The 20,019-nt window shown below is 31.8% G+C and overlaps 1 protein-coding gene across 5 annotated transcripts in view; it reads left to right on the forward strand.

Moving 5' to 3' along the window:
- The window catches only part of CSMD3 (CUB and Sushi multiple domains 3), a 1,101,621-nt gene extending 1,093,667 nt beyond the window's left edge, over positions 1–7,954 (forward strand). For all 5 annotated transcript variants that reach the window (XM_076005068.1, XM_012781857.3, XM_076005066.1 and 2 more), the window contains 2 exons: positions 1,735–1,870; positions 5,267–7,954. In XM_076005068.1, the coding sequence (XP_075861183.1) occupies positions 1,735–1,870; positions 5,267–5,426 (296 nt within the window). In that variant the 3' untranslated portion in view covers positions 5,427–7,954. The remainder of the gene's footprint in view (positions 1–1,734; positions 1,871–5,266) is intronic.
- The last annotated feature ends 12,065 nt before the right edge of the window (positions 7,955–20,019 follow it).

The raw sequence follows: 20,019 nt of genomic DNA on the forward strand, positions 1-20,019 counted from the left end.
GGAAATATTAAACTATAAATTATTTTATCTTATCTCATGAGAACTGTAGTACTTCTCTTCAGTTTGAATATTGCTACAATTTTCTTACTCTTCTGAAAATGTAGTGACATTTCAAGAAACTCATAGGGTCTGGAAGGGGAAAATAACTTTGAGGAATGGGCCCCATTGGGAAGTTGGTGCTCTTCAAATATGTAAATTTTCTGTGGTAGAAGGCACAGGGTTTTGTCATTCCTATTTCCAATTCTTCTATATACGTGTGTAAACATTTAATAGTCTTGTTAGACTGTATGTATAAATAGCTTTTGGCGTATAATTCTCTTAAGGTATACTGTATCCCATTATTACATCATGACATGGATACTTAAAGAATACTTTCACTCTCTAAAAACTACTATTTGGTATTTATCTTTAAAAATCATTACTCTGAACTTTTACACAAATATACTGAGTCACTGGAAAAATAAGGTATAAAATAAGGTACTATTTTTTTAACCTGGACGAAGATGTGGTTTAGTTGAATATAATTGTTTATCATAAAGGGAAATTAATTTTCTCTAAATGAAGAGTAATAACAAGATGTCATTTCACATAATATCTTTCTAAAATCGTGTTAGTTTTGAAAACAAAATAAAGCACTCGTTAACATGGTACATTAATACAGTTGTGTTACTGAGTGCAGAATATTTTCATATAATATTTCCCAAAGTGTCTCCAACACTACAAATCTAAAAAGAACCTATTAAAAAAAGGAGCTATTTCTTTCTGTGAAATAACTCTTACCTATTTCCTCTTCTACCATCCTGTGCCAACATCCCTGATTTTTCTCATTTTTTAACTCTGCTACTGTCATGACCATCCACTCAGCTACACGCAGATACTTCTAACCCTGTGCCTCCTTACGTCTTTATCCACACAAACAAGTTCTGTTACTATGTAACTATGAACGTTCCTCAGATCTATCTTTTCTTGCTCTTCCGAGGACTCTACTTCAATTTTTAATTTCCTTTTTTTTTTTTATCTGAGTTGTTGTTACAACATTTTAACTCTACCTGTTTCCAGATTATGCTGTCTCAAGTCCATCCTACCCTAGTCACTGTTCTAAATCTCATGTGTCATCACTGGGTCATTTATTTCTAAATGCCGTCATTTGCCCCTGAGGTGGGTAGTAAGTTTGTGCTCTTTAGAATGGTATTTATTCCCTTTCAGAGTCTAGCTAGAATTTGTTATTTTAACCTCCTACTCCTACCACATGCCAATGCTTGTCACATCCCCAAAATAAGCCACTCACCTTCCCATTTCTAGACTTATAATGATCCTGCTTCCTTCTTTATTTGTTGTTCTACTGATTCCTCAAGGCCAAGCCTATATTGTATATCCTCCTTCCCTTTCTAAAGGGAATAATTACTCCTTCCCTTTCTAAAGCACATTGACATGCTTGATGTATCCACCTGTTAGTGTCTCTATACATCTTCCCATTATTGTATAGACTCTTCACTTCAGAGATTCTGCTTATTTTTTAGTCTGTATTCTTTCCTGGAAAAATATCTTATGCATGATAGGCATTGTGCAAAAATGTGTGAAAATGAGTTGAAGGATTTTCATGAATTGCTTGTTATGTACATTTCCAAATAGATATCTTAAGAGTAGAAGAATTAATTGTTTCATAAAAGCAGAAATTAATTACAATAAAATAGAGTTGGTTTTGTATTTATAATTCTTTTTTTTATTTTGCAGGACTGAATATGTCAGAAGGTTCAAATTCTTCTAATCAGCCTCATGGTACAAATAGTAGTTCTGTGGCCATTGCTATTCTTGTGCCTTTTTTTGCACTTATATTTGCAGGTTTTGGATTTTATCTTTATAAACAAAGGTAAGTTTATTGATTTTTAACTACAAAATGTTTCCCAAATCTGTCTTTCATGTTATTTCTACTACTCTAATTCAAATCCTAATTTCCATTTTTTAGAGGGTTATTGACTGTGTGTTAACTATTGCCACAGTTGTTGAAAAACTAATTTTTCCTGCCCACCCCTGCAACACCAGATACACATAACAAAATTGTTCTGTTATATTGCACAAGTATTCAATTTAACCATTTTTATTTTTCCGTCAGTTTCCTAATATAGAACTAATTATACAAGTTATTTTTACATTATCCATAATGAGACTTTAGAGACAGAAAAACTAGGTTAAAGTTTAAGGAAGAGGTGATATCAGCTGCAAGATTTATTTAGAAAACTAGGAAAAAGCTAGTGTCCAAACCTCTCAGTTCACATGACAATACTGACTGATTTTTTAATCAGGCAGACAGATGGTAAAATGCTCTAATCCTCTCGTTCATCTCCTGTTGCTTTGATGATTATACAATTAATATGTTATATTTGTGATATATCTAGTATGTAACTATACATAATATTAATAGATCCTGTTCACTCCACCCATTATAACATCCTGATGAGACCTTTACTGTGCAATTCTCCACTATTTGGGACAATCCCTTATCAAGAAAAAAATATGTAATTAACCAGATAATTAAATTGTTATTACCTAAATACATTTTTTTCAAAAGTGATGTTTTTAATTTGTGTCAGCCTGAAATATCTAAGAAGGATTTATTTAATATTATATAAATTTGTAGTGAGTGTGAATTAGTATTTGTTTAGGTGTGGCTAATATCAGATTATATTAATAGATAAAGAATAATCATCACTAAATTTATTCATAAAACAAGCTATGTCACCTTTTTTATTGTAGAAAAATACATATAACAAAACTCACCATTTAAGCCATTTTAAAGTAATATATATTTTAAAGTATAATAAAATAATTCAGTGACACTTAGTACATTCACAATGTCATGCAACCATCACTGCTGTGTAATTCCAGAACATTTTCATCACTCCTAAACCCCAAAAGGAAACTCCATACTCATTAAGCAGTTACTTCTCATTCCCTTTACCCAGACTCAGACAACTACAAATATACTTCACTTGGTTTGCTTATTCTAGATATTTCATATAAATGTGATCATACAACATGTGACATTTTGTGCATGGCTTCTTAGCAGAAATTTTTCATATTACATCCATATTATAGTGTGCATCAGTACTTCATTCCTTTATATGGCTGAATAATGCTCCATTGTATGGCTATACAATGTTTTGTTTGAAAGTATCTGTTCATCCAGTTGATAGACATTTGGGTTATTTCTACCTTTTAACTATCATGAGTAGTGTTACTGTACACATTTGGATACAAGTTTTTGTTTGAAAACTTGTTTGCAATTCTTTTGAGTAAAGTAATATGGAGATTCCTCAAAGAGGTACAAATAGAACTCAGAAATGAAATTGCTGGGTTATATGGTAATTCTATGTTTAACTTACTAAGTAACGAGCAAGCTGTTTTGCATAGTAGCTGCACCATTTTACATCCCTGCCAGCAATGTGTGAGGGTTCCACTTTCTCCACATTCTCACCAACACTTGTTATTTTCTGGTTTTTGACTTTTTTATTTTATTCTATTTTTTTCATAGCCATCCTAGTGTATGTGGAGTTGTATGTCAATGATACAATTGATACAATTTTACAGTGAAATGTGGGAAAGAGAAACTAGACTAGCATTAGTCAAAGTGGGAGAAATAAAGAAATGAAACAGGAATTCAAGACCAGCAACCTACACCAGCCAACCTAGACTCTATGTGTTGTGTTAACTAACGGCAAATGTTTAATTATCAGTAACTCTTTGGGAACTATTTTCATGACTTGAGTATTAGTATAGTCATTTCTTTGAGTTTTTGAATTTACCTGCTCTAATGTATTCATTTTAAAAGTCAAATTCAGTATTTGTGTTTTATGGATACTCCAAGTGCTTTCGCACATTAAGCTTCAGCATTGATTGTCTGCTATTCATGGAATCTCCTTCTCCTTCATCCAGAAATAACTACTGATCCTTCAGGTCTCAGATTCAATTTTACTTTCTAAGAGAAGCTTTTTCTTATTAACTCTCCTAAATGATTGCTAGTTACTTCTTATATGAACCATTTTCCTTTTCATCATAATGAATTCTCACTACTTACCATTTTTTGTTTTATTTATTTTTAATGTATTGATTGTTTTCTATCACTACAATATGAGCTCCATGAGAGTGAAGACTTTGTTTGCTTTTTTAAAAAAATTATATAGCCAATGCCTAGAATCATGACTGGGCCATAATAGATGCTCAGTAACTATTTGATGAATGAATGAATAAATAATAATCAGATTTAAATTCACCATCATCATCCTCATTTATTATTATGCATGATAAATCATAATTTATTATTTCATAAGAAAAATTATAATTTATATTATAATAAAATTAAATAAAACATCATATTTTTATTTATATTTATATTAGTCATATCAGTGCCATATATAAATTTGTATTATATGTAAGTGAACACTAATACACTGCTGGTGGGACTGCAAACTAGTACAACCTCTGTAGAAAGTAATATGGAGATTCCTCAAAGAGATACAAATAGAACTACCATTTGATCCAGCAATCCCATTACTGGGCATCTACCCAAAGGAACAAAAGACATATCTAAAAAAGATGTCTATAAAAAAGACGTCACTCAAATGTTTATAGCAACACAATTCACAATTGTAAAGATGTGTAAACAACGCACGTGCCCATCAATACATGAGTGGATTAATAAAATGTGGTATATATATACCATGGAGTTCTACTCAGCCACAAAATAAAATGGTGATCTAGCACCTCTTCTACTATCCTGGATAGAGCTGGAGCCCATTCTACTAAGTGAAGTATCCCAAGAATGGAAAAACAAGCACCACATGTACTCACCATCAAATTGGTATTAACTGGTCAACACTTAAGTGCATATATAATAGTAACATTCACTGGGTGTTGAGTATATGGGAGGGAGAAGGAGGGGATAAGTATATTCACACTTAATGGGTGTGGTACACACCATCTGGGAGTTGGACACACTTGAAGCTCTGACTCAGGTGGACAAAGGCAATATATATAACCTAAACATTTGAACTCCTGTAATATGCTGCAATAAAAAAAATACTAAGAGTAACTAGGATTTAAAAGTAATAAGTAAATTGTTCAAGTTTGATTCATTGAGTTTATAATTTCTCAATTAATTTTTTTAAGCCACATTATCCATGATAACTCAGGTATGTTATGTTTAAGCCCTGGTCTGCTCTTTCTAGAAGAAAGTTAACACGTAGCTAATCAATATTCTCATCAACAGGACTGCACCCAAAACACAGTATACAGGATGTTCAGTTCATGAAAATAACAATGGCCAAGCAGCTTTTGAAAATCCCATGTATGACACCAACGCGAAGTCAGTGGAAGGAAAGGCAGTACGATTTGATCCCAACTTGAACACAGTTTGCACAATGGTATAATGAGGCAACGTTGCCTTCTTTGGAAGTTTGGAAATCGACACACAAAACAGTGCACATTTAGTTCACTGCTAAACCAATTAAAGCACACTTTTCAGGACATGCTGGGTCACCTTTTCCTGAGGAATGATAGAGAAGAGTGTTTTTTCATAAACTGGACCATAATTCTTCATGTTTACCATGGAGAGTTTTACAGAAATTCGGCTGCACTCTGAGAGTGCTTACTCACAGTTTATTTGCTTTTTTAAAAAAGGAGATTATTCTAAAACATAAACTTATTTGCATATATTGGAGGAGCATCCACTATCAGTATTTCTGTGCTTTATAAACTATATTAGAGGAACTGGGTTTAAAAAAAAAAAGATATAGGGTAGAAAATAAGAGCTATACTTACAAGAGTCAATAGATCACTGACTTCTCTTTAACTGTCCTGAGCTACATTATGTCCATACGTCTGTACTTCATACCACTTTATCAGCTATTCATTCTTGTCAAGGCATTGTTTTCCTTATTTAAGATCGGATCATGACTTTAAATGTTTATGAGCTAATTTATGCCACAGAAGAGATAAGGTTGCCCACTCTGATTTGACTCTTTCTGGTTTTTTTGTTTTCCTGTATCATATTGCTATTCTTTTTTAGACTGGTTGTTATAGTTTTTGCAAATGGAAAGGTCATTGTGCTACCCTCCTAATTTCCTCATTATGGAGTAACCACTATTATTCAGTGAGCAATGGGGTGGTATTTAATTCCTCGCTTCAATATGTTTTGTCATCTATAAACCATTTTGTCTGGCAAAAATTATCTATAACAATGATTACTTTGCAGTTATCTGAGACACCAAACTTACCATCCTTTACTTTTCAATGCTTTTGAAAGGCCACATAGAACTTATTAGTAATCCAGTGTATTTAGTTTATGATATATCTACATTTCCTTCCAGTTGCCTTCGAATTTAACATCATTTTGACACTTTTAACTTTCATTTAACAATGATTAGAAACATATTTTGGTCCAGTTTCTAAATGTGATGACTGAAAAAAAATTATTCTTGCAATTGCCAATATAAATTTATTTCCTAAAGTTGAGGATTTATCAAATTTTTATGTATTTTAAACTTTCTGTACCCTTATTCTTAAAAAGCAGGTTTCAGATAAAACAGGTTTCTTTCATTGTCAAATGAAAATATGTTAAGTTTTTGGTGGCTCATTTACAACTGTGTCATACAGTAATGCCAGTATTTTTATTTAATAGGCCATTGTCTTCCTTTTATAGCATGTTTCACTTCATTGAATAAAATTATGTACCCAGCGTGAACTCTTTGTTGTTGTCCCTTTCAAATATGGATAACTCTGTTAACAGTCTCGACATTTTGTATCATGAGACAGAGTGCCTAAGAGAAACCATTGCACCTGGGAGCGCTGCTTGGATCTATCTCTACAACATTTAGTGAGTTTCTTGTAAACCACTTTGAGATACATTGTTTTGGAAATTCATACAATTTTCTCAACATTGTACTCTACTGACAGGATGCAGTTTTAAATTTTATGCCATCAGTTATTTATTCTTGTTTATTCAAATGACTGCAATAACGATTCGTTCATTAATGTTAAGGTTAATACATTTAAGATCTTGTTTAAACATTGTTTCTTCTGCAACTGGCTACTCCTCTTATATTAATGCATACACTTTTGTAAAGAAGTATATTTTTATGAAAAAAACTTTGTAAAAGTATGATGTAAATTTTCAGTGCAATGTAAACAAAATAAAAATGGATTATTGCTTTTGTAAAATGTGTATTCTTTTCAAAATAATCGACAACTCTTCTGGTTAATAAAAGGAATGGACAGCCCACATTTATTTGGTATTTTTAGAAGTTCTAAAACTACATGTTATGTATATATTTTGTTGGCAACATAGTAATGAAATATGGGGATTTTTCTTCTTTGAATTCTGTAATCCTCAAGTATAGCATTCTTTTAGAGAACATTAGATTCCCAGGAAATATCATACTACCATAAGAACCTCATTTTAGACATTTCCTTAAGTGTTAATATTTTAAAAATACTATCTAAATGTATTTAGATGATTTCTAATATTTCTATAGTATATTTTCATAGGGATACATTTAGCACGCTTTATAGATATGAACTCAATACCTTTTTGAATAGATACATTAAAGTAATGCTCAAAATAACTCTATTTTTGACAGGGTGTAGGATTTCCACAAATAAATGGAACATGTAAACATATGTTCTAAGCAAAGTTCTTAAGTTTCTGTAAAGTTCAAATCACAAGTTATTTAAGTTCAATTTTATTGGAGAACACTTTTTCACAAAATACAGTGTCTATTTTTCAGAACCTCAAACTCCAGCCTTTTTATAGTCTATTTCTGCTTATGAGACTTTCATTTTAGAAGTAAACATTTCTTGATATAATTGCAGTCACTTTGTTAGTCACTTCTTTACCTCCACCTTTCCTTCATTTCACATATTCTATATTTTTGCTTGTTATTCTTTGTGTTTATTTTTATCCTGTGTTTTTCCTTTTTGTTCTACTTTTTAATTTGTTTTCTCTCTTCTGATACTTCTGTTAATATTCTTTCCTTCTTTTTCATGCCTTTAGCTTCTTAGCCTTTTACTATTTATTTATTTTTACTATATTTCTTTCCTCTTTATCCTTTGCTCTCTCAAAAGTTAGCAGCAATTTTAGTGGAAGTAATTTTTAAAAGCCTTAAGAGCCTTGATGTACTTTCCATAGCATAAGAACATTAAAGACAAAACAAGTTTCACTCAGAGTATCTTGATATTGGAGCCTAAAAGGGATTGTGGAAATTGATCAATGAGCAAGATTTATATTATCTGTCCTTTGCACTTACAAGTGAGAAAAATAAAAAGGACATAACATTAACTAAAAGAGCCAATAAAATAACCATATAATACTCTCAAATACAATGAGAATGTATTGCCTGTCAAAGTATTAATCTGTGAATATCTACAAATTTAAAGTAGGCATGGTTGAAGTGAGGTAAAAAATAAATCTGTTCTATAAAATTATAGAAGCACATGGGACTAAGAAATAATTTATAGTGGGCAGTTTGAATTTTGGCTGAAAGAAATATTGATTTCCTTCCTTTTTTAGGATAACTTTGGGGGTAAGGGAATATTGATCTGAGATGATATACATGTTGTAAAATCTAAGAAATATCTTTCTGTCATCACTTCCACGAACTTGGTGTTCCAGAGTAATTTAAGAGAAGATTTAAAAGTTACTGGGGAATAGAAATGGCCACTGGACATTAGATTTCATTCTTCAGTATACAGAGCAATGGAACTAATGAACACCTACCAGATACTTTTCAAACTTTTAATAAGTCCCCATGTGTACCATGTGTAATAATTTTATTAGTCTTGGAAAAAAGTATATATTCCATACATTCAAATTCAGAGCTATAAATTGTAAAATGCAAAACAAGAAATCTCTGTTTAAACTCTCATCAGACCCAAACCTTGCTTGTAATTGTTAGCATACCTATGAAAATAGGAACGAGCCCATGTGCTTTAGCAGAACCAATGAGATATATAGATGTAGAGAAATATGTAGAATCAAATACATGGTATGAATTAGAGGGAACCCAAGGCCTTTCTTCTCAGCAAGTTTCTGCCTCACACCCTTGAGTTAAGATTTCATATCTCCAGAAGGAATTATTAGAATGAAATATATAGAGAATACCATAAGACAGCACTGTAATACCAATAAGCAAATTAACATTTAGCTATTAAAGAGAAAATCAATAGTGCAAGCCTACTTTGAAGCACTTCTTTGAAGTATATAGCCTCCTTTTCAGAATGATGTTTTTGAATGTATAAAATGAAACACAATGGAAATTGTAATAAAAAAGTTTTAAAATATACATATATTAATGCATATATACTAATACATATATATCCATATAGACACATTTCTCTACTCCAATAGTAAGTAAGCAGAATGGCCAATAACTTCTGTAATTTTGATGAGTAGTCATCATAAATAATATTTTGAGATGTTCATAACACTTGACATCACATATGAAAATATGTGATTTTTATTAATGACAAAAACAGAGATTATTTTTGCCTAACTTTATGATTAAAGGAAATATATTTTGATTAGAAGATCAGTGAGGAAAAAGATGTAATATTTTTCCTCATTTCAAGTTTACAAACTCTTTGAAATCTATCTGTGTGCCAGGTTAAGAATTCTGCTTATAAGGTTGGAATTTACAAGTACATTGTGATCAGAGAAGGAAGATATAGCCTGCTCTCTTGTGCTACTGGCAATAAAAATGGAGTGTTTAAGTTGGACCTTGGTTACCAAATACCAAATCAATGAACTCTAAGAATAAATCCCTAATGGGAAGGAGTGGTCCCATAGTAAAATGTCATTAATCAATTCATTTATGTGCACTATTCTACTATGAGGTATAATGGATATTAGAAGAGTAAAAATATAAGAAATACATAGATCTTATCCTGAAATAACTTGACATCTTTTCAAGCTATAAAAACATTCTTAAAGTACACCTAAGATACCACACGGTAAGTCTATGTGATGTCTATGTACGTCTTTGTATGTTTTCATACTTTTACTACTTTTTATTAATTAAAATTAACTTTCATGAATCAGAGAAATTTGACAAATTTTAGTCTATTGAATAAGATAATACCCTCTTACCCTCTTATTTTAGTCTAATAATTAAAGAGTATAAACATGATTTGGCTATGTGGCATCAATATATATTATCAGAATATTCAGAATTTGATGGAATTAATTACTTGAAAACTGCATATTAGTTCAATTTAACATCATAGAGAACTTGGATAATTCTTGATAAAATGATCATAGGCTGTTCAAAATGTTAATAGGGTATGTATGTTTTACTTTTTATTTTTATTTCATATGTATATATTTCCTTAGAAATCTTTATCAGTAGATGTTTTATCTGTAAAATATCACTTGCAGTTTAACTGAAAAAGAAAAACATGCACAATTTCAATAGAAATAAATTAGGTAAGACAATGAGACAAATGTCAAATTTATATTTAATGATATGCTAACCACTGAATAGGGGAAATCAGTATTCCTTTTGGCCTAGTAATTCTACTCTTAATATGTTATCCAAAGGAAATAATCAGATGGTTATTTGACATAGCTTTTCTAATCATGCATTGTTTGTATATGGTGAAAAATATATTACAAGTCACCAATGTGCGAGCAACCTAAGTATTCACTAATCTGAGATTGCATTAGAAACCACCATACATTTATAACTAATTATTAAAGATTATGTTAAAAGTTTAACAACATGAAGAAGACTTCTGTTTAAATGTTTAAAACAAAAACCACTCCTGTCTCTCTGTTTCTGTTTCTCTCTCCCTTTTCTATCTCCTAAGTACACACGTGTACAAACACAAATATTTTGAAGCAAAGAATAAAATATAAATAGTAGTTAGATATTATCAGAAGTGTAATTTTAATTTTTTTCACTCTTTCCTGACTGCATATATATGTTAATTTCATTATAAAAATAATAGTTTTAAATAAAAAAATAGCATGAAATTTTAAAATTATTTAACTTTGCTGATAACTTTGCTTGGAAGACTCAAAAGTTATAGTTGAAGAGCCTGAATTTAAGAGACACTCGCATGAAATGTGCCTATATAAATAATCAATGATAGTTGAATTAAAAATCAAAATTATTTGAAAATGTCTTACAACTTTTAAATTAAAAATCTGTAAGATTCAATGAAGTAATATCTATACACAGTAAGTTGTCTAAATAATTTAAAGAATTGATTAAAAAAGATTAATTCATTTAATAAAAATGATTTTTGTCAAATATCTATAATATGTATTTCACTTTCCTTTTGTTTTTTGCATTGCATCAAAATTGCCCAGAATAAGAATATTGACCAGATAATATTTTTTCCTTGAAAATGAAACTTCCTCTAAAAATGTTACTAAAGTACTAAAGAAAAATCTTAATATATTTATATTTTTCTATGTAGCTTACAAAAGAAATATTTATTCAAATAACTATTATGGCAGATATTTTACTTTATATAACGTGTTTTAAAATCTTTAAAAATAAAAGACTGGATTAGAAGTTCACTTTTTTACTATTATTCCTTCAAGCCTATGGAGTTAATGAATCTCATTTTCCTTAAAGCAATTACACTATCCAATTTAATTTTATTTTACATTGTATTTTCTATTACTAAGACGTATTTCAAGTACTTTTAACCTGAATTGTGCTATGTAACTAATTGCAAGCCATAAGTGACACTTTAAAATATTTCTTGGAACTATAAAAAAGTAGAAACGGTATTATTCATTCGATAATTTAATAAGTGGTTTCTTTTTTTAAATGCCTTTTTGATATTCATATGTCCCTCTACCCCTACTCACCATATGATGTAGTTAATGGCAAATTCTAGCAACACTTGTTTTGGGAAAGCGTGCTTCAAATTTTCATGTATAGAAGATTTGATACACTATTTTCATAACGGACTCTAGCAAAATCTTATTGTTTTAAATTGCAATTTAATTTCCAGCTCTCAGAACATGACTGATACTGTGCAAGTAACAATAATGTATACAGGTATTGGAGAGTGAAAGTCAAACTTACATGTAATCATGTAAGTATGAATTCATAAAGTATGAAAAGTCAATGTTAACTTTAGAAACCTCTAAGAGTCAACAAAGTGAATTTGTTCACAAGGTAAATTTAGCATCTACAAAAATTAAAAATGGCAATATTAATAGTTCTATAATAATACTTGTTTCAATTATTGAATTGTTTCCAACGTGATTGATATATCAGAAAACAATTCGAGTGTAGTGGAATTTTGTATTTGTTTATACACAACTGCCCCAGCAACAGACAACTGTGAACACAGACAATTGTACCCCACCGAACCTAGTTGAAGAGGAATACACAAAAATATGCACTGTCGCTATCCTACCAGCTATTTCAGTTCACCGTCCATGTCATGGGACAGAGCCATCAACACCTTCTAGTGTGACAACTCTTCATTAAATTTGAGGTCCTGCTCTTTCTTCCAACACACAATATCTCACATGCTGCAACCATTCTTATACACACGTCCAAAAGCACATTTCAGGTCTGTCTTAAAGTAAAGTGCCATATTTATTTTTGTTTGTATGCATATAATCATGCATACGTGGTTCTGTAACATGTGCAGAATTGGGCTATAATTTTTATTAGGTTTCTTTCTTTCTTTTTTTTTTTTTTTCTATGTGCCAATGACAAACTGTGAGTTATGCCCTTAACTCTTTTTTTCTTCACAAACCTTGTGGTTCCTCATTGCATCAGCTTGCCTGGCACAGTGAGTTTTACTAACACATATGTCACATTAGAGCAAAACTGACTATAATTAGTTAAGTTTCCCCATCTTAATGCATGCACATTTTTCAAGGATTAGAAAGAATAAAAAGATATGGAACAAAGTTTTCCTCTTATTTCTATACCAATATTCATAATTTCCATGAACCTTAGTCCTATTAATTTGTTGTTTATCCTTGCAAAGATAGTTTTGTGCATACACAAGGCAGTATTTCCTCTATTATTTTTGCCAATATCCACATACTCTTCACATACTTTTCTGTACCTCATTTTTTCATTGAATATTTCTTGAAGTTTATCATAACACAGAAAGCTTTCTTGTTCTATTGTATGTCTACATACACCATAATTTATATAAACAGCTTCCTAAGAATGGACGCTTACATTGGCATTTCAATATCAAGGTATTATGAACAATATTGCAATAAATAACTTTTAACTTTTGTTATTTTGTGTGTATACCAATGTATCTATAGGTTAAATTCCTAAAACTGAAATTTCTGGGTCAAGGAGTGTGACGTATTTGAAATTTTGATAGGAATGTAGGATTTCCCTAAAAAATAGGTTTGTGACATTTTAAACTCCTACCAGTAAATAAATGGCACTGTTTATTTTCCCACAGCTTTTCATGTTACCATGTTCCAATCCACTGTTCCACACACAATATTAAATAAATATCTCTTCCTTTATGTTTCAAGAGGTTATATTCAGTCTGTTGCTGATAATCTATGCCAGCATTTCCCACATCATGTTCTACAAGATACCAGTATTAGATACCAGTATTAATCAAAATGCTCAATGAATGTTGTTTGAAAAGAAAAATCATCACAGGGTCAAAAATAATTTTAAAAACCTTGAATAGAACAGGCTTACTCCCAGAAATTCTCAGAACACTTAACATATTAATGTGAATCTTGAATATTGAAAATGAGAATAAAAGTGAAATATTTCCAAACATATTTGGCCATGAAATACCTATTAGCATTATGTACAGTACTAGCATTTTCTAGACTATAAATCAAAAAAAGAAAAAGGAAAAGAAGGAAAAAGAAGGAAAGTTCTACAACACCGTGGCATGTTGGGATGATACATATAACCATATAAATGGTTACATGTAACCATGTAAATGATACATATAACCATATAAATATTTTGTGTTATAATTTGTCTAGATGTTAGCTTAGTTTTTCTCTAAATTCACCAATAGTCCAACCAAATTATTTATCTTGGTTGACATATCTTGTTTAATAGCTGCAGCTGTAGACAGAGAACACCACATTGTAACTCATAAAATATTTCTTCACAAATATCAATATTTTGCTGGTATAGTGTATGGGATTCAATCACAGCAAAACAACTCTGCCACCCTAATTATTGTAGTTCACAAAGATGACTGGGTGAGGACAAAGAATTAGTATTTTCAAAGTGTTAATAAATACAAAATATACTAAAGTATTAATAAACAGCTAGCCAACTTTTCAGAGAACCGTCAGAATATAATATTTTTGCTTTAAATGTATATTATTGAAAAAGAATCATAAGAAAAACTGCACAGATATATATTCTCTTTTTACATTCCTCTAACACTATTTTATCTTCATCACTCCAGCCTTAGTAGCTTTCAGTTTTCCAAGCAAAGCAAGTTTATCGCCTATGCTTTCAGGAGGGTCTGACCCTCCTCTAAACTGTGTGAACACTTCCAAGGTCAAATCTCATTTATCTTTGGATCGTACTCCAGTGAGGGAGGCTGGGATTGAAGTGGGAATATATCCATTATTTAGATCCACTATTTATCTGGGAAGATGTGAGGTACATATGTATTTAGCATTATGTATACAATTAAAATATAATCCATTTAGTATTTTTATAGAAATTCTGTGAAAGAGATATTTATATTCTTGTGTATAATAACCGGTGTGAAATAAATCCTCTTTGAATAAAGTCAACCCTATATTCCTTTCTTCATTCAAGGATTGACTCTAAAAAAATCATGCTGTATTGCTTATGTTAAGGCTACATAGTGTTCAGGGAGGATGTGTAGAAATCATTTGTGGAAGTGTTTTCTGGGAAATATCATAATATGAGACAGTATAAGACAGGATTCAGGCCTCACTCCTGATCAAAGGAAGCAATTTAGGGCTGCATGACCCAGACTAATTATGGAAGAGCAAATAGCCCCTAGCTGCTGGAATTTAGCCCATACATATAAGGAAGGGGGCCAAAGTGTCTCTTGAGTAATGTTTTCCAATCTCACTGAAGCAAGATGCTAACATTAGCTGATAAGGAACCTGGCTGCAAAGAAACCAGACCTATCCAGACCTAACTGCAAGGAAGTGTTTTTTGTTTTTGTTTTTTTTTCCCCTAAAATCAAGAAGGAGAAAGAGAATATTTGAGGGTTAATATTAAAAAATAAAAAGAAAGTTGTTGGTGTGAGTGTCCATAGAGCAGCAGTCCCCAACCTTTTTAGCACCAGGTACTGGTTTCATTGAAGACAGTTTTTCCATGGACAGGGTGGGGCCGGGGCAGAGAGAGAGTTTCAGCACGATTCAAGCACATTACAATTATTATGCAGTCAAACCTCTCTGCTGATGATAATCTGTATTTGCAGCTGCTCCCCAGCGCTAGCATCACCATCTCAGCTCCATCTCAAATCATCAGGCATTAGATTCTCATAACGAGCACCGATCTAGATTCCTCACATGCGCCCTTTGCAGCAGGGTTCAGGCTCCTATGAGGATGTAATGCCTCTGTTGATCTGACAGGAGGCGGAGCTTATGCAGTGATGCCAGAGATGGGGAGCGCTGTAAATACCGATGAAACTTCTCTTATGCACCCGCTGCTCACCTCCTACTGTGCCCCCTAATTCCTAACAGGCCAACAGGCCGTGGACATCTACCAGGCCGAGGCCTGTGGCTGGGGACTACAGCCTTAGAGAACAGGAAGACTTGGAGGCAGGTTGGAACCACCTCAAGCACAAAACGACAACATACTGACCTTAATGTGACTTTTTCCTCATTATAATCTTATTTTAATGCCAAAAATCACACCCAAGGGTGGAGATTTACCATGCTAATGAGACATATGACACATGAAGAAGCATGCAATAGAACTGTGCAGGCACAAGAAAATCTCTATCTTTACAGGCTTACATGTGTCACTGCCTCCCCACCTCATGTTCCAACATAAGCCCCAGTGAAGTCTTGCCTGTGACTCCTGTTTGGCCTCTTGTTAATTTCCATTAAACAGGCAGCCCAAGGGCCTGTGCCAGTAACAGTATGAACTAAGGTTGAAATTACATTAATAATGTTAACATAACTTGCTCATGAATTTAAATGTTTAGTGTTTTTCTAAATATTATAATTAGGCTATTTTAAAATAATTTCTTACTCAAATTTGCTCAACCAAGAATAATTCTTTAATTAAGATCTTATGCAAAGGTTTTTGACATGAGAAAATTACAGATTTCTAGATATAATATGGAATGTTAGATAAAATTGATCCATTATTCATCAGGCATACACTAGATATCAACTTTATAAAGGGAGAAGTTTTTGGACATCTCATAACAATGAGATGACAAGTGGCTCGAAGATGAATACTTCATCAGTGTTCTCTAGGCAGCTTCCTTCAGCAATTTCTGCATCTATTCTAGAATTGTGTCAGTAACTCACCAATGTCAAATCTTTAGTGAATTAAAAATTATTTAATAGGCTTTTTTATTCCTTTGTAATGAAATGTGCTTTAATATTGATTATAATTTTTCTTATCTAACACAACTATTTTGCAACTATTTTGCATTTGATATTAAATGTGTCAGCATCAGTGTCAATATCCTTCAGCCAAAAACCACCAGGAACACACATATATTTGAACAAATTGGGTTTATTACTTATTACAGTGAGGGAGAATGCATGTCATGGAGAACCCTGAACTATCTCAGTAAAAGAGTGCTAGAATTGACTTATTGTAGGATTTAGACTTGTCTTTAATGATTTTGGAGAGTTTTTAAAATGAGGGATTGGAAGCAGGGGTGATTCTTGAATATTTTAATAAATCTTAAAAAGGATGAAACACTATACAGAATTTAGCTGTAATTGGTAAAGAAATAACAATTATTCATATTAGTTAGAACAATAGAGTGTTTGGTCCTTTTTGTATCTTGGACAATGTTGATGTTTTTGTCTTTGTTCAGACATGATTTTGGAGTGCTCTTGATTTATCATAGTTATCTAATATTGACGGTCTGTGAAATTGTTCACCAAATCCTACATGATTGTACTGGGGCAGCTCCTTCTGGATGTCCAGCCTGCTTTACTCTTTCTCAGATGTGTTCTACTTTGGACTAAGTGCTAATATGAGTTATATCAAAATTTAGATTCAGAAAAAAAAATGCAAGCTGTTTATCTTTTAGCTTTAATTGAAGAAATATAATTCAGTTGCAGGATTTTTTTTTAGTAATGTATATCAATTGAAGTATTTTATTAAGATTATTGTTATAGGAGATTGTTATCTTACTATATAGATTTTTTGATGGCTACATTTATGTATAATTTACATTAGTAGATTTCTAGTAAACTATGGATATATCTTCATGAAGCCCAAAGAAAGCTTTAAATAGCACATGTTGATGCTTAGTTTCATGAGAATTAGATGCTCATTTAAAAAGTAGTTGCAAATAAGTATGTGTGTATCAGTGGTTGAAATGTCTAGGCAGTGAGCATAGGATTAGATACAGTGAATTTAAGTGGAATTTTGTTCATGTTATTAGCATTTCTAAAGGAACACCTTTTGCCATTTAAAACTTTTAATCATTTACATTCACCTACAACTCAGCATATCAAACTAGATGAATAGTTTTCAAACTTTTGCGGCATCCATCATGATGATTTGTATCCCATCTATTAGGTTATTCGTGCCAGTAATGTGGGTGTCACCTGTAACAAGTCCTCCTTTACTTCCTATAGCCAGTATAGAACAATGTCATGTCAATTTTACCAGCTAAATATTTCTTGGATTTATTCATTCTTCTCCCGTTACCAACACTCTAGTCAAAAACAGCGTAACTTTCTGTCGAAATACTCAGGACAGCAGCCTCCTAAGTGTACTGTCCACATCCAGTCCTGTATCTTTTAATCTGTTCTCTATATCACAGCCAGAGAGAGGTTTCAAATCTTGTCATGTAATAAGAGGTCTAATAATATCTGTTTAAAATGTAATGAAACACAGAGAAGAAAGTGATTAACCTTGCAGGATGTGGCTGATTCTAAAATAAAGTATTTTTGAATTGATTCATGAAGAATGATAAGAGGTAGGTAGATGGTGATGAGGAAAGGAGTAAAGGGAAGATCTCAGGCAGGGTCTCCCTGTGAGAACATAATGTAGAGAGGTGGGGGTATATTGAATAAACAGTTTTTTAGTAGTCCTGATGCACAGGGTGTATTTGGAGGAAAGATAAAAGATGAGACTAGAAACTTTAGAAAGTACAAGATCAGGAAAATCCTTGTAAGCTCTACTGTGGGGGTTCAACTTTTCCTTTAATGAGAGAGCCAATGAAGATTTTAAAGACCTGGAAACAGTAATTAAATTTTTGTTTAGGGGGGAAAATCACTCTTGCGGCAAAGCAAAGCAGTATTAAGGGAGATGAGGTAAAGAGTTTAAGAGGTAAAAAGTGCAGTTGAGAAGACATTATAGTATTCTAATTAGGTCTTTCAGAACTCTCATGTACATCAGTAATAGCTATCTTGAAGAGGATGTATGCATTGAGGTGATATAGAGGAGAGAGGCTGAGAAAAATGTGGTAAAGACTAAATATGCCTGGTGATAGATAATAACAATGGATAAAAAAAGAAGCCTAATTAGACTTCCCAAATTTCTGGTTTGGAAAATATATTTGGAGAGTGGTAACACCAGCCAAAATCAAGTACAAGACAAAAAAAACATCCAAGTTGTTCTACACAGGAGAGAAGGTTTTAAGCCTAATTTTAATCAAGTTCCGGGATTCATTTCTGTCTCAAATAGGCAGTCACAAATATGGATTATTCTAGAGCGTGGGATTGGTTAAGACAGGCAGGACACTATCAACAACTTCTCTTCAGGAACAACTAGCCTGGAATGATTTCATACTATTTTACATTTGCACTTTTTATTTTTCTTCTATTTTCCCTTGGTATTTTTTAACATTTGATTTTTATTTTTGAAGTTTTGTTTCTGTAGTTAACACCAACCTATTTCAACTATGCTAAGGGAAAAAGAGAAAGATCCCTTTTTGTAACAGAGCATTATAAGTCATATGCAATTTAAGCCCCAGGAACCTGAAAGTTTGTGGGACTAGACTCAAAGCTGGAGAATGCTAAAGAGCAAATTTTTAATTCATTGGTAGAAGTTAAGTTCACCAGTTTTTTCCTATTATCTGGCATATTCTTTTACCACAGTCAAATACATTCACAAGCAAACAAAGTCACTTTAAATTATCCCTCTCATTTTATCAGGTAAGTTCTAAAATGTGATTGACAACTTTTATTCTAAAAATACAATAGCCACAATGCAATGGAACAGTTATAAGCATGCTCACAAATTGTTTTTCAATTGATCTTGCTTGCATGCATAGATTTTAAAAAACTCTCAAGATTACTTGTGATTGTTATACACACATATATATTGTATTATATATATATATATATATATTTATATGTATACTGTACATTTCCTGGAGATCTAAGCATAGTGGAAAACATACAATAATCACCCAATAAATGTTGCAGAATTGCTTGTTTGGTTATTAATTGATTTTAGGTTATCAACTTCACATTTGAGGACAGAGAACTTAAATTATTTTTCATGAACATCCAATAATAGAGTTAAAAGTCTTCCAAGAATGGACTTAAAAGTACAGTAAGCAAATAGTGGATGATACTATAATTATTTTTTTAAAAAAAGTCAATTTACGCAGGAGGAGGAAAGAGAGGCATGTTGAATGAAAGAAAAATACAGATCAACATTGGAAGAAAACTGAAGAAAATCAAATATACAAGAAAATAAAATTAAACTAAACTATTAATTTTAAATTGTAGTTCAATTGAATTTTCATCCATTCCTAGTGTTGTAAGTTGTAAACTAAAACAAATCAATAATTAAGATAAATTCTTTAAAATTTTCCCTTTGAAAATACACACGGGAGTAATTCATTCTT

Source organism: Microcebus murinus, chromosome 7 (assembly GCF_040939455.1).
Source record: "Microcebus murinus isolate Inina chromosome 7, M.murinus_Inina_mat1.0, whole genome shotgun sequence".
Lineage (NCBI taxonomy): Eukaryota > Metazoa > Chordata > Mammalia > Primates > Cheirogaleidae > Microcebus > Microcebus murinus.